Below are 15,748 nucleotides of genomic sequence, written 5' to 3' on the forward strand. Positions count from 1 at the left end.
CCAATTCATTTCAAATACATTACATGATAAATACCCATAATTTAATTTTAAATTAGTAGCAAAAATAAAAAAATCTCGTTGCATATTAGCAGTGGCCGCTCTCACCTACGACGTCGTTTTGCCAGCAACTCGTGTTGTGAAGCAACTCGTGTTGTGAACTTGAACTACTCCGTCCTCTTCGTGTCATATTTTCTGTTTGATTGCCAAGAAAATGCTGGGAAAAGACGATAGAAATTCGAAGCTTTCTCGTTCTATTCCTTTTTCCTTCCTACACTTTCTTGGCAAACAAACAGAGGACTTGTTGTTTTCATTTTCCAGTTAATGCAGTTTGCTCGATTCTAAGGCCTTCCTCAAAAATCGCGTCTGTAATACCCTAATAAACTCAATTTTAGTGTTTTTTTGGGTATGATTATGCTTCGCATTTCTTAGTTTTTACCAGAAACGGCTCGATCTCACCAACATTTGCTAATCATACTATCGAATCAATACGCGAACATACTGCCATTGTTGAACATTTACAAATTTCAATAAAGTTTAAAGCTATATCGCTTATAGTCGAACAGTTTCTGTGCTGAATTCAAGAATGATTATTCATAGGCATCATCATCATCATCATCTTCCCCTTTCTCAGCCCCATTCTGTAGAAACCTCTCTGCTCTCCATTTTGTAGTTCAGATGATCATATATGGTATACTACCAATACAAAATACGGCAGCCCTTTTATTGTTTTTCTGTGATCTCACCTGAATCTTGCAGCAGATCAATCTGATTCATCCCATATCCTGAGTGATGCAATTGACCTGGACAGCAACTCTCCTGGATCATCTCCAAGGAGGAGACTCTTCCCAGTGTCGTTCATGTTCCCTGGCCATCTCATAGGAACTTCTAAATTCCTGTATCAAATCATTTTCTCATCATTAGCCTTAAAGAGCAGAAGAATATAACACCATGAAATAGATAAAACGGTGCATTACCCTTCTATGCATTTGACTTTGCAGCGATTCATGTCATTCACTGTATAGTTCCCAAGCAAGGTTTCTAGACGCCTAGCTAGTTTTGATGTTTCAGACCGTGGTAGAATGTCCCAAACCTTCAAAACTTGGGTGCAGTTTGAATTTTCCTTGAAAATGTCTGTAGTCCAAACTAGATCGAGTAGCCCATTGACCTTGTACTGCTGGAAAAGCTCAGAACAAGTCCCGGTTATGGCATTGGGAATTTTCTCATTGTTAGGACTACGCCATCCGCTTGAAAGCTTCTCCAGTAGACGGAGCACTTCCTTGTTAATCTCTGTCCTCTTAATTTTAGCCAGGGACTTCCAAAAATCGTCGCTGAAACAGACCTGTAAAGAAATAAATGTAAGCCAATTCATTAGCCAGGTTTGAACAAACTAGTTCTAGTGCTCTCCTTTTTAGGTTTTGATTCCAGGGAAGAGGATAGAAATAAAGGCATCAGAGTGGGAACCCATCAAGGAAATAATGAAACTGTAAAATAACATACTTTCCATCTTGCTTCCCTAAATAGTAATGAATCCATATTCTGTAAAAGATGAAAATAGCCATGCTCGACCAAGGATGTGGCAATAGCCTGAGCCAAGTTCTTGTCATCTTCAGCATTATAGAAACACCCACGAGCTTTGGCATTGCTGACCAATTTTGTCCATATAGTGCCACTGTTTGCTAAAGTTGGACCATTCCCTAATATCCAGAGGCAATGCCTACACATAGAACAAAGCATAATCTTTACTTGCAAATCAGTGATAAAGAGACTCATAATTTGCACCTTGTTCTGGACTATAAGGAGTAATACCTTGCTCGGGTCAGAGCCACATTTGCTCTTTGCCGATTGGAAAGAAAACCTACTTTTCCATTCAAATTACTTCTTACGGTTGAGATGATAATGACATCCTCCTCTCCACCTTGAAACCCATCAACAGAACGAACACTCACAGAGAAGTCACTGTGTGTACTTGTACTGTATGTCTTTCCAAGTTTTTCTTGAATGGCAAAAACTTGAGCATTGTATGGAGATATAACACCAACACTAACCTTCTGTTTGTTGGCAACAGATTCTGCAATGAATGTGAACAAAAAATAATCAAGGGAAGAGCTAAAAAACACTTTTGTCACTGTAACAGCATACCTTTGAAAAGCTTTGCAACTATCTCTGAGACTGCCACTACCTCCACCATGTTTCTAGTGCTATGGCTGTTACTTTGTTCCTCGTTTCCATAGGCTACATTAATAAAAGAGTAGCTACCATACATGTCTCCCTGAAGGAAACACCTCTTGTAGCTTCTTTCTTTGACATTGGGAGCATCTGAAATCTTATTGTTGTAGAATTCCTGATTTGGAAATAAGCTAATAGATGGATGCATTCTATACTGAAGATTGAGAAGGTGCTTCCTGTGTCCCAATGATACCAGTCTCTCAAACAAACTTCTTCCAAATTCAGCACTTGTAGAAATCTAATTTTAACATGGTGAATGTTTCAGATATCAAACAAGAAGAACATTTGATAATTTATGAAAAAAAAAAAAATGATAAAGTAGTCCAAAACCTTGCTTTTAACCATTGCTGGTAGTTGCAGCTCATCCCCTACAAGAATGGCATGGCGGAGACCAGCAAGTTGTAGAGGAATGGCTGACTCACATTCTTTAAGCTGAGCAGCTTCATCAATAACCAATAATTCAAAGGGCTTCATTCCTGCCATGTGTAATTTTGCTGAGCTAGAAGCAGTGCAGAAAATCAAGCTTGCATTGCACAAGCAAAAGTTCTTTATTTCATCATATAAGAAAATAGTTGGAACAGGGAGTGTCTGATGAAGGCATTTGAGTATTTGAAGGCACTCTTGTCTGTTCCGGTGCAATTTGGAAAATTGATCAACTGCTTTTCCTACATCTTCAAATTCACAGATGTTTTCCTTCAACCGCTTGAAGGAGACAGTACTACTATGCAGCAAAGTTGCAATGGATTCTAGTAAACCAAGGGCTTTGATCATGTTCTTTGCAACTTCTATAGAAATGAATGAAGTTGGTAAGTGGGTATACAAATTGATGATACAAAACTTAAGTTTCTCTCCAGTGGAATCAATTCTTTTCTTTACAAACTCTTGGAATGTTAACAAACCATCATTCTTTCCACTGGCTACCATTTTGTTGTTCTTTTTTTGGGCGAGCTCATCCTCATTCTCTCCTTTATCATCTTTCAATTGGTCATTCTCCTGAGAAGATACACTCTCCTGCTGTTTTTTCTTGTTCTTTTTCAAGGTTTGATTAATAATATTCCTCCAAATTTTCTTTTCCTTCACATCTTTGAAATATTGTGGATGGATCTTTCCTTCTCTTTCTCGATTGATTTCTAGCTTTTCATCTCTGAGAATTCCCTCCTCCTCCTCCTCCTCCTCCTCCTCTCCCTCATCATCATCTTCATCATCTTTCTCTCCTCTTTCCTTCAGATACTTATCGTACATTTCTTCAGGGTCTTCAAGCAAACTTATCATACTTTCTATAGAATGTTTCCAACCAGAAAGAGGAGCAAAACACCTGGCCAGAATATTGATACGGAAATTAAGAAAGACATCAAGAAGGTCATCATGCTTATCGATCTTCATTCTTTCTCCATTCCCAAATAGAACTATATCTCCCAGTCCATAACTGCCACATTCTATTGACTCTCTAACCAACCTCACCAGCCGTGTTGTGACTTCTATCACTGCAATATTAGTTGGGGCACATGTAACTGTCCTGCATTTCATCCTAAAGAGCACAAACAATAATGTACCGACTGTCTTTGTTTTTCCAGTCCCAGGAGGCCCCCATATTAGTTTTACGCTATTTTGATGATCACACTTCCTTGCTGCAATGCAGCTTGAAACAGCAGCTTGTTGAGAGTCATTTAGATTAAAAGGACAGGTTATGGGGTCCCAAACTGATGCAGGGTTGGAGAAGCAGAGAGTACATGTGTTCTCAGCCTGTAAGACAATACAACGTTGATCAGGGATTTGAACAAATTTCTTCTATTGAAATAATTCAGTAAGTATTGCCAAGAAAGGGTGTTGTTTGGATGCCAGTGTGTAAAATGCAGTTTCTTCATATTTGCTTTAACATGGAAACAAAGAATGATAAACAAATATTGTCAGAAACATTAAGGGAGAAATACATCACAATTCTTACAGAAGAATCAGATTGCAGCACTTTCTGAATTAAACTCATGTTGCCCCTTTCCTGACCCAAATGCAATGCCGTCCATATACGAATATTCGTTGTCATATTTGTTAGAAAAACAGCAAAAAGAGTTTCTTTCTTCTTATCCGCCTCTGTTTCTCTCTTATGATCCATCGCCATCCTTTGTTCAAAGCACTCTATGAGTTTTGAAGAGAGTATTGGAAGCTTGTTAGAAGTTTCACCCAGTGGTCCCTGCACTAAAGCAATAACATATGGTCTCTTAGGCCTGTCTAAATCACTAATGGATTTTGGTCTTACATCTGTAAATGCAATGAGATCTCCTTTCTCAGGTTCATATATTCCTGCTTCATTTGCAGTATCCCTCAGTCTCTTCAATGAAATTTCGTAGAACAAGTCTCTAGGAGGCTTAAAATCTTTGGATATTTTGACCGAGAGCACTTCACATATAGGTGCCCGGGCCAATGTAGTCATACTTGAAGACAAATCAGCATGTGTTTCCTCAATAAGTGGGTTAATGAATGATGTCAAGTAATGAGATGTTGACAAGAATGTATCTGGGATCTTCCTGACCTGTTAGATAACATATAATTCATTACCATTTGATGGGGAAGCAAGGACACATTATTCTTATGCATGCATATAAAGAGATTAACCGACATTTTGATTTTCTAGTTAGATCATTCATATTTTCTCTCCTGGTCATTAGGGAACTGACATTATTCAACTATACAGTCTTTACTGAATCCATACCCAGATTTCTCGGGTTTTTTTTTTGTAGTTATACCTCTTCCATGCTTGAAGACCTTTATCATAGGTAGACAAGAAGCGTAACCCTTTTATCTGATTGCCAAAATGGCTTATACATATATCCCAGCCAACCTCAATTGAATTGGAAACATACCGGGAATTCTTAGGTTCAGTTTATGGATATGTCTCCTAAACGGGTTCAAGCCCAACCTCAATTTGCTGGGAAATATACTTGTTTTGTCAAATATCAATAGGACATGATCCTACTCTGTAAATAAATCTCTAGCCAACTTCAGTTTCATGACTATATTCTGAGTGGAACCCTCTAAACAGAGAGGATGAGATCAATTTGATGCATGCTTTGTTTGATTTATTCATCTACTTAACATGAATCATATTGTTGTTTTTATTTTTGTGTTGATGGAAGTCAAATTCATGCCTAGACTCTTATGCATTAGGATCATAAACAGAAGCAAAATATACTGCATACCTTATTTCTGTGAAGATCTTTGTAAAGTACATCTCTTAGAGACCAGGAAAACACCAAATCTACCAAGCTTCTGTCTGCATTCTCTGCCTTCCTTCCTTGCATCCTCTCCATCTTTTGATTATCAAATGCCAAAACCCAGATTCAGTTTTGCAATAAACATCAACAGCATTGGAAAATAGAGATATAAACAAGACTACTTCATGACTAAGTAAATTTGAAAGGTCAATGAAGGTCCTTATCAGTGGGACATCTCCATTAGTGTGTGTATATATATTAATATATGCCTCTTTCTTCCAAGGTTCCCTCGTACCTTTAAAGACAACAAAAGTAAAGGCTGCTGGGCAAGTGATAAAAAAGAAGCTATACGGACGCTAGAATAAAGTAGGTTAGTGTAGAAGATAATAGGAAGGAAACCGTTGACACCAAGTCAACAGGTAGGAACATGAATGGGTACTTCTTTTAATTTTCTACGTTCATACTATCACTGCCATTGTTCATTGCTCTGTATTCTCCATTCTGATTCTTTGCTTTCATACAGATGACTTTACCATAAAGGAAATCCAGGAAAGAACAAAGGAAGGTGGAAAAGAAAGATTCCAGGGGAAAGAAGGTAAGAGCAGTGGAATCTGTTTGTTTTTTGTTTTGCTTACCACCTAAGGAAAAGTGAGCAGGTTTCAACTGGGAATTCCAGGGGAAAGAAGGTAAGAGCAGTGGAATCTGTTTGTTTTTTGTTTTGCTTACTACCTAAGGAAAAGTGAGCAGGTTTCAATTGGGAAGATTCATGTTCTTCCATTAAGACTCTTCTTAGCCCAAGAAGGCTGTTTGTGTTTTCAAAAATGGAAAATTTTGTTGTTTAATTTATTTTAGGTAGTTAATGGTTTAATGCTAATCAAATCGATATCCATGAGGCTCATCATTTAGAAATAGGTGCAAAAAACAATACCCAAAGTATAATTTTTAGGAAAAAGCAAATTATTTAATGCTTGTTTGGATTTTATTTTCTATTTTTAACTTCAAAAATGTTCTTAAAATTTAAGGTTGTAAATTTCAGAAGCCAATTGATTGAGTAAATGTTTCATAAACCTTGTTTGGATGTAGGTAATGGGCATTGAAAGCTATGAATAGAATACTACTTGTGAATTGACCAACTAATAATAAATCATTTAGCTAGATTTGAGAAATTTTGTTGGTGGTAGTATGACAAGCATGACAAAATTTGTAGTGCTAAATCTACATACAAATGCAGAAAACTTCTGTAGGTGATAAAGTGTAATAAGGTGAGAAAATCCAAACAGGGCATAGAATAATTTCCAAGCTAAAACCCACTCATATTTACAATACCAAAGGCAGTTCTTACATCTTAAGTGACAATACAAACAAACCCTAGAAGTAATAACCATATGTTAAAAAAAAGAAAAAAAAAAAAGAAAAGAAAAGAAAAAGACTATGAAGATCCTCCAAATCCAAGTCAAGCCACCTCTAGTGTATAGGAAATTTGTTCCAGTATGCCATAACCAAAAGCTGTCTTCCCAACTCCATCCTCTTAAATCTTTCAGCTGAAAATATGTAAAAAAAAAAAACTGAATGAGTTTAATGTCAATAACATAAAATTTAAATAGCACAATATAGGTCATTGAAATTATCTCAAAGACCCACCAAAGCACGAAAGCGAGGGTCTTTCAGAAAATGGACTCTTGTTTGAAGATTGCATGACTGCATGGATATAAGCTCATACTGACTGATCAATTTGGGATCTCCTTACCATTTTTCCTTGGCAGGTATCAAGGAATGTAGTTATATGGATTCATATAGATGTAGAAGAAAGGGCACTTTACCTATGGGATAGGGATAGAGGAAGAGGAAAAAGATTAAAAATTTCACGTAGTACTTTGATTGAATGATCAATATCTCCCACAATGAGAAAATGTGTTAGATTCTTTAAGTTCAAACATACACTGGCATGTGAAAAAGCCTAGGCTAGTATGCTATTATTCTGCATCAAACAAGAGGCAAAAATTGTTTTCAAGTAAATGTTTCTGATTTGTCCGATAGAGTTCGTTTTTCTTACATGCATACCTCAAAATTACACCTTCAATTCTGCATTATTTTCCTCATTAATATATATAAGAAACTCTAAAGCAAAAACCTATTGCTACATAATGAAGCTATACTGAAAAAAAGGGTACTCACTTGTAAGCATATTCTTCCAATTGATCATCTAGGCTTAGTGATGCAAATGAATTTGACACCTCTACAGAGCAACCATCGTGATTGATTGGCCAAATCATAGGAACTTCAAGCTTCCTGTATTTATTGAACAAATTTCCAGTCATTAGCCTCTTGTTCATGAAGATGATAATGGGAAGTGAGCAGTAATTTTAAAATAAAATGATCTGCCAATACATAAAATTGCAGTACCCTTCTAAACGTTTGAATTTGCAGCGTTGGATGCGGTCGTCTGTGTAATTTTCAAATAAGGAACAAAGCTGCTTCACTGCTCTTGATGTTTCACGAAATGACACGATATCACAAACCTTCAGAATCTGGATGCAATATGAGTCATCCTCAAGGATGTCTACAGACCACAGTAGATTGAACTGCCCGATTACATTGTACTGGACCAAAAGATTCCCATGTATGGTATAGAAGTTTCTGTCTTTGAGACGCCAACCCCTTGAGAGCTTCTCTAACAGAGAAACCACTTCCTTGTGAACCTCGGTGTTGAAGATGCTGACCATGGATTCCCAGAACTCGTCACTGAAGAAAACCTACCAAAAGAGATCAATGTAAGCACTTTTAACATGAACCAATTAAGCTAGAATATTGTGAAGAAATTTCTTCCCAATTTTGAAAGAACAGCTTTGAAAAATATGAACTTTTTTCTTCACAATTCCTGGCATTCACTCATCTCAATTAGGGATTGGTTCCATGCATGAGGATAGAATGATATGAAAAATGAGTACCCATAAAGAAAATAAGTAAGAAGAAATCAGCATACTTTCCATCTTGCCTTCCCGAATAGTAGAGAAGCTATATCATGTAAATCATCAAGTTGGCCTTGCTCAACCAGGGATATAGCCATAGCCTGAGCCAGGTTCTTTTCCGCACTAGCATTATAGAAACACCCTCGCTCTTTGGCATCCTCCACAACTCTCTTCCAAACAGTGCCACTTGCTACTAGAGTTTCACTTTCCCCGAATATCCAGAGGCAATGCCTAGGCAAAGAAAATAGCTCACCTCTTACTAGCAACACCAATAAAGAGAATCAAACTAATTCATATTCTGGAATGCAGAGTAATACCTTGCTCGTGTAAGAGACACATTTGCTCTTTGACGTTTGGAAAGGAAACCCACTAAGCCCTTCTCATTACCTCTGACAGTTGAGATAATAATAACATCCTCTTCACCGCCTTGAAACCCATCAACCGTGCAAACTTTGACAGAGAAGTCACGTTCTTCATCTGTATTGTATATCTTTCCAAGTTTTTCCTGAATTGCTATAACTTGAGCTTTGTAGGGTGATATCACACCAACACTAACCTTCTGTTTCTTGGAGACAGATTCTGTAATGGGTAAACAATTATAAGTCAGAAATTGGAAATTTCCCTACTTGTTGATCTAGTATCAAAGCAAACACTTGGTAGCAATATGGGGTCTCAAATGATAATTAAAGCTTACCTTTAAAAAGACTTGTAACTACCTCAGATACAACAGCAACCTCCACCATGTTTCTTGAGCTATGGTTTTCAAATTCCTCTTTTCCATATGCTACATTCACAAAAGAGTATGGCCCATACATGCTTCCTTGAAGAAACTGCTTCTCGTAGCTTCTATCTTTAACATTTGGAGCATCAGAAATCTGATTCTCGTAGAACTCCTTATTTGGAAAAAAACTTATTGACGGATGCATCCGATACTGGATATTGAGAAGGTGGTACTCATGCTTTAACAATACCAGCCTCTCAAACAAACTTCTTCCAAATCCCGCCTTCTCTGAAATCTAACACAGTAATTATTTCAGATGTCAAGAAGGGAAGAAGATTTTTGCATGATATTTATTCAAGACAAAGGAAGAAAAATAAGATAGTATCCAAAACCTTGCTCTTGACTAATGCTGGTAGTTGCATCTCATCCCCCACTAGAATAGCGTGGCGCAGACCAGAAATTTGTAAAGGAATGGTTGATTCACATTCCTTTAGCTGAGCGGCTTCATCTATAACCAACAATTCAACTGGTGTCATTCCCTTCATCTTCAATTTAACTGAGCTTGAAGCAGTGCAGAAAAGCAAACAAGCCTTTTCCAAACAAAACTTTTTGATTTTATCATCTGTATAAAAATTTGGAAGAGTGATTTTTTTACAAAGGCATTTGAGACTTTGAAGGCACTCTTCTCTGGTGCTATATAATTCAGGAAGGAGATCAGCACATTTTCCCACATCTTCACATTCATGGAGGACTTCCTTCAGGCGTTCCAGCAAATCAAGAGCTCTAACCATGTCTTTTACCACTTCCAATGAAATGAAGGAAGTTGGTAAATGGGTATACAGAGCTTCAGTGAAAAGCTTCAGCTGCTCTCCTACGAAATCAAACCTTTCAACAAACTTCTCAGACATTAGAAAATCATGGTGTCCACCAGTAGCCACTCTGTTATTTTTGTTTTGAGTAAGTTCACCCTTGTCCTCTTTCGCCCCATACAGTAATTTGTCGGTTTCTGGAGAAGGTACCTTGGGCTGTCTCTCCTTGTTTTTCTTTCCTTTTGAGGTTTGACCACCAACCATCTTCCAAATTTTCTTGCTCTTCGGATCTTCGAAGTATTGAACCTCCTCTCTTTCCTTACAGATTTCTAGTTTCTCATCTTCAAGAATTCCCTTCTCATGCTTCTTCTCCTTATGTCTGTTATTGTCTTTATTTGTTCTGTCCTCCATGTACAAAATACGGTCTTCCTTAGTTCCTTCAAGCAAATTTATCATAGACTCTAAACAGTGTTTCCACCCAGAATGTCGAGCAAAACACCGTACTAGAATCCTAGCACGGGTGTCAAGAAAGACATCATGAAGATCGCTATCATCATCAATATTCATACCCTCACTACTCCCGAAAAGAACAATATCTCCCAGTCCATAAGCATCATATTCAAGTGACTCTTCAACTAAGCTCAAAACCCGTGCTGCAACTTCTAATACAGCAATATTAGTTGGGGCACAAGCAAGCGTTCTGCATTTCATCCCTAAGAGTGCACACAATAATGAACCAACCGTATTTGTTTTCCCTGTCCCAGGAGGGCCTTTTATTAGTTCCACACTGTTCTGATGATGACAGTTTGCTGTAGCAAGACAGCTTAAAACAGCTGCTTTTTGGGACCTGTTTAGCTTAAAAGAATTAATTCTGGCCACTGAATCTGATACAGAACCAGAGGAGCAGATTTTACATCTACCCCCAGCCTGTAAGACATAAACATAACAGAAATAAGCAATGATTTTAACAGAATTCCCATGATATGTAAATGGAAATAACTTCATACTTGTTGCTAACAGGAATAAGCCTAACAGAGGAAGACAACAATACTGTAAAAAAAGATCTATAGAAATGTTAACATAGGTCTAAGAAATGAATACCAATTCTTACATAGGAATTAGGTCGCAGCACTTTTTCAATGATTGCCATGCTGCCCCCTTGAAGACCCTGGGTCAATGAATTCCATATGCAAATATTTGTTGTCAAATTTATTAGAAAAACAGCATAAAGGGTATTTCTCTTCCCATCCTCCTGCATGTTTTGTTCAAATTCAATGGGCTTCGATGACACAATTTGAAATTCATCTGAGTCTTTTCTTGATCCTTGAATGAAAGCAATAAGATAAGATCTTTCAGACCTCTTTGAATCATCAATACTATTTGGTCTCGTATCTGTCAGTGCGATAATGTCTCCGTTCTCAGGCTTATATGTTACAGCATCATTTTCTGCAACTCTCTCACCTTTCAGTGAAATATTATACAAGTTTTTTGGAGGACCATATCGTGTAGATTCTTCAACAAACTGTACTTCACGCACAGGTGGATCACTTGCATGGTCCTCAAATACTGTTTTCATGCTTGACAACAAATCAGCACGTATTTCCTCAAGAAGTGCGGGAATGAACGATGTCATGTAAACAGGCTTCGACAAGAATTCCATTGGTATCTTTCCCACCTGTTATAGAACATATCCAGAGTGAAGGGTTGAAGTTTGAATACTAAGTGAGCAAGTAAAATAGAAGTTCATGAGGACAATGCTTGTGAGGAAAAGAAATGATAAACCAACTACAAATCTGCATTGAGCTTATAATTGTATGTACACAGAAGAAATGAAACTGAAATATGAATTCCTGTCATGGTTTACATTAAGGGTGTGTTTGATATGTAGAAATAGGTACAGAAATAGGATGAGAATGAAGGTGATCACAAGACCATGTAGAAGAGAGGAATTGAAATTCTAGTAAGAGTGAGATTTGGTTTCCATACTAATGAATTTTTATTCATGTTCGCATACTAAAAAACAATCCAAGCACATAAATGAATGAGAAAAGAATTGATTTCCCCTTCCCATGCTCTATTCAGCGTACCAAACGTGACCTAAAAGTAGAGCAGCTAGACAATATTCAACTTCCATTTCCTGGTCAATTGAGTGTAACCCATATGCATTTTATTGAACCCCAAATACATCAGAGAATTATTGGCTTCCATGCCACAAGACCCCTACAGATTCCATAATCTGCAAACAAGAAAATCCTAGCAGAATTCATAAGATTCTCTCTTAAACCAGATGGTACATTGATCAGAAAAGGGCATGAAAGCACAACTCTAAGCCCCAAATTTTCCATTGTTAAACAGAAACACTTCCTTCTCTAATTGATAAAACCACTACATGCAAGCATCTCTACCCAAAATTACATTAAAAACATATTTGATCTTTTCAAATATGATTCAGAACCTCAAGTAGACAGGAGGATGATCATAGAAGGAATCTTTCCCTGGTGTATTTCTCAGCTTCAAATATAAGATGATTCTAGGAACAATCAACCCTATCTATGATATTGTTGTGGATTGTGTGTGCCAGAGCAAGCAAAATTCTATTCATAAATATCCCAAAAAGGGTTATAATCAAATTGCTAATAACAATTGAAAGGGAAATGAAATCCAAACCTGTCTCTTGTAAAAGTTTTCATCGAGGACATTATCCAGAGACCAAGAGAACACCACATCTGTCAAGTTTCCTCCAGTGCCTGTTACTCTCCTCACATTCACCCTCCTCATCTTTTCTCCTTCTCTGAATGATCAAATCCCAAAAACCCAGTTCCACTCTCGTCCCAATCAACCTTCAAAATCGGAAAAACACAAGGAATGTCACCTAACACTGAAGAAAATGATCAAAAGAGAGGAACCCAGTTGCAGAAACTAGCCAAATTCCATGTACAAGAAAGAAACATAAAATAAGATCAAGGAATTGAATACCCATTACCATAACCTTTTTTGCTTTCAAAAAAGGCAAAGCCTGCTTAACGAATAAGAAACAAAATGTCCGTACGAATCCCAAAAAAAAAAATCAATTGAGAAACAATTACTAAAGAATACAAGTATTATTCTATCCGTACAGTTGCCACAAACTCAGTGAACTCACCGCCCACTGCAGTATATGAGTATTGTAATAATACTACAGTAATACAAGTAACTTACATGCAGAAGACTAGGAAAAGAAGAAGAAGAAAAAAAAAAGATGGGGGGGCCACCTAAAGCAGAGAGAGGATGAGGACAATGACGTCCTTGTATCACACAGAAAGTGAAAGGGGAAGGTGGGGAGAAGTTATTAGGAAGACTTGATGGTCAAGTAAGTCAACTTTGTTTTTTCTTGGTAGCTAAGGGAAGTGTAGTGCAGAAGATGAAAGAATTGAATATTCCATGCATTATGATTGGTGGATTGTTTCTTATTTTCAAACATGATAATATTATTTTTGGGTCTTAGTGGAAAAACATTTGTAAATTGTTATTTAACCAATTTTCTCTTGTTTCTTGTATTCAATTTAAACGAAAATGTTATTAGCAGGTGGAGAATTTTGTGGGTGACACCATTTCCTGGATAGTGTTGAAGTATACAACTTCTCTTTCTCTAAATTTCCTCTTCTTTTTTTTTCTTTTTTTTTATTCTTCTTTTTTTTTTTTCTTTTACCCCCATGTTACTAGAAATGCATGTAGTTTGAGGTTTTTTTGGTAATTATTTCTAAAAAACAGTTCTAAAATACAGTTTCTGAAAATAAATTATGATGATTATAGAACAAAAATTTATTTCAAGACCTAATATATTTTTAACTTATTTTTTATGTTTCTAAATATATTTTAAAAATAGTTTTTTACATAGTATTTTATTTTTAATCATTCTTCATATTTATTTTAAAAAAAAACAATCATCAAGAAAAGCAAGAATAATTAAAAGATGTTTTTTAAAACTATTTTCTATTTTTAACAATAGAAAATTGTTTTTTATTTTCTGAATTCTTTTTCGTATTATTTTAAAGAATAAAGAATTATTTTTTAAAACAATTATCAAACACATCTTTATTATCTTTAAATACTCATATTTCGATTATTCTATTTTTATTATTATGATTTTTATTTACAATTTCTAAATTTGTTCCATAAACAAAATTTATACAAAATAAAATTGTCATTTAGCAATTATATAGCTAGAAATTATGTATAGAATTTTTAAAATTATACATATAATTCTATTGCATAATAAAATTATCAATTTGATATGCAAAAGTTATACAAAGATTATTTCATAACTTGAAGACATACAAAATTTTCATTTTATTATAATTAAATTATTCATAATTAGACACTTATATTGGAAGCTATATTACAAATATTATATGTTCATATCACATTCTAAATTAAGTCGTGATGATAATATGCATGACCAAATTATGTCATTGAATGGATTAAAATAGGAATTTGTAATTATTATAATTTTATTGAAACTCCTAACGATGTCATGAGAATAACAAATTATCAAATGAAAGAACATGAAGGGAAAGATTTTGGAAAACCAAAATTTTGTTTTGACCTACAAGTTAAAGAATTAAAAAAAGGTTGATTCTTACTCTTAAATTTGAATTGAAAGAATTAATTCTATTTATAATAGAATTCAATTTTTTAAGGGGATTTTAATATAAAATTTATATTTATTTCTAAATAATTTTTAAGGTAATAGGAATAAAGTCTAATTTTTTTATAAAAAAAAATTAACTTATAAGCTAAATGTTCATTATATATGAAGAATTTATTCACGAAAATATTATTTTATTTTAGACTAGAAGTTGAAAAATCAAATGTATCATTCATAGAAGAATGAACATAAAAGTAAGATGAACAATTTATTTTTGTTTATATCTATGTTTATAACTAAATCTAATTTTCATAAATATTATTAATGGTGTCATATTTGTAAAATCCCATGTGGTCTAATAATTGCATATACTATTTTTCAACTTAAAATAAGTGAACTCTATTATGGTCTAACCAATTATGGGTTATCACATGTTTTAAAGACTCAAGTGTCATATTTAAGATACTTTTCCATTAACATGACACCTAGTCTATGCTGTCTTTGGCTTCTCATGCCTTAGTACGTTTGTACTCATAGTGTTATTATCTTTGGATATAGATGCTTATCGTTAAGTACATCCTTGGGGTACCCAAATGTCCATGAAATATTGATGTCCACCAATGGTTGATGCCAATATATTGAGGGGGATGTTATATACATCTAAGGGGAATGTCTCTTTAATTTTTGTTGCATAAGAAAATTAACGTTTCCTTCAAAACATTTGCGGTTAAATAATTTCTCACACTCCTTTGAAGATATCGTCATTAACACAGTGTTTGATATTAAAACCTAAACTAGGAGCAAAGCTTGGGGTATGAACTAACACTTTTCAATAGGCACCTTTAAGGCCAGTTTGATTATCATGATTTTGTTGTTAGGGGTAGAGCCTTGTTAAGACATATGTCATCATTTTCAAAGGCATTCACATCATTATAGAGTAAATTAATGTTGGAGTTATTATTCTAGAGTGTTGCTTTCCACAGGAGAAGAAATCTCTACCCTCCTAAAAATCTCCTTTATTCTATTGACATTCTCTATCATCACTTTATATTATGCTCTATTCTCCCTTTCAAACTCTTAGCATCTCATCCACCAAATGTGACCTTTCCCTTATAGTTAATAACCTTATATAAACAATTATTAAAGGAGTTATGTAAATTTACATAAATTCCCAAGATAAATCCCAA

At 35.3% G+C, this 15,748-nt stretch overlaps 2 protein-coding genes across 5 annotated transcripts; both read right to left on the minus strand.

The window, feature by feature from the left end:
- Positions 1–452: 452 nt before the first annotated feature.
- LOC100267290 (uncharacterized) lies at positions 453–5,649 on the minus strand. Its single transcript, XM_010664306.3, has 8 exons — positions 5,421–5,649; positions 4,172–4,753; positions 2,557–3,969; positions 2,140–2,464; positions 1,807–2,068; positions 1,498–1,714; positions 975–1,339; positions 453–893 (listed from the first exon to the last, which is right to left on the minus strand). Exons 1-8 carry the CDS (start codon positions 5,529–5,531, stop codon positions 761–763), a joined length of 3,408 nt encoding a protein of 1,135 aa, XP_010662608.1. The 5' UTR covers positions 5,532–5,649; the 3' UTR covers positions 453–760.
- A 1,049-nt stretch (positions 5,650–6,698) lies between these two features.
- LOC100262126 (uncharacterized) lies at positions 6,699–13,093 on the minus strand. 4 transcript variants are annotated; one of them, XM_059743326.1, is made up of 10 exons: positions 13,077–13,093; positions 12,602–12,774; positions 11,046–11,609; positions 9,518–10,861; positions 9,099–9,420; positions 8,722–8,983; positions 8,419–8,635; positions 7,839–8,188; positions 7,611–7,724; positions 6,699–6,976 (listed from the first exon to the last, which is right to left on the minus strand). In XM_059743326.1, exons 2-10 carry the CDS (start codon positions 12,710–12,712, stop codon positions 6,973–6,975), a joined length of 3,288 nt encoding a protein of 1,095 aa, XP_059599309.1. In that variant the 5' UTR covers positions 12,713–12,774; positions 13,077–13,093; the 3' UTR covers positions 6,699–6,972. The 4 variants fall into 4 exon arrangements, with proteins under 4 accessions (XP_059599309.1, XP_010662606.1, XP_010662604.1 ...); XM_010664304.3 differs by lacking the exon at positions 13,077–13,093 and adding an exon at positions 12,911–13,059; XM_010664302.3 differs by lacking the exon at positions 13,077–13,093 and adding an exon at positions 12,918–13,021.
- Between the last annotated feature and the right edge of the window lie 2,655 nt (positions 13,094–15,748).

The sequence above is a fragment of the Vitis vinifera genome, chromosome 16 (assembly GCF_030704535.1).
Source record: "Vitis vinifera cultivar Pinot Noir 40024 chromosome 16, ASM3070453v1".
Classification (NCBI taxonomy): domain Eukaryota; kingdom Viridiplantae; phylum Streptophyta; class Magnoliopsida; order Vitales; family Vitaceae; genus Vitis; species Vitis vinifera.

Coding starts and splice junctions, on each gene's coding strand:
- LOC100267290 (XM_010664306.3), bottom strand. CDS start 5,531: ATGGAGAGGATGCAAGGAAGGAAGGCAGAGAATGCAGACAGAAGCTTG. Junction 4,754..5,420: donor AAGATCTTCACAGAAATAAG/GTATGCAGTATA, acceptor GTTATCTAACAG/GTCAGGAAGATCCCAGATAC. Junction 894..974: donor AAAGTCAAATGCATAGAAGG/GTAATGCACCGT, acceptor GATTTGATACAG/GAATTTAGAAGTTCCTATGA.
- LOC100262126 (XM_059743326.1), bottom strand. CDS start 12,712: ATGAGGAGGGTGAATGTGAGGAGAGTAACAGGCACTGGAGGAAACTTG. Junction 11,610..12,601: donor AAAACTTTTACAAGAGACAG/GTTTGGATTTCA, acceptor GTTCTATAACAG/GTGGGAAAGATACCAATGGA. Junction 8,984..9,098: donor AGTTACAAGTCTTTTTAAAG/GTAAGCTTTAAT, acceptor TACCCATTACAG/AATCTGTCTCCAAGAAACAG.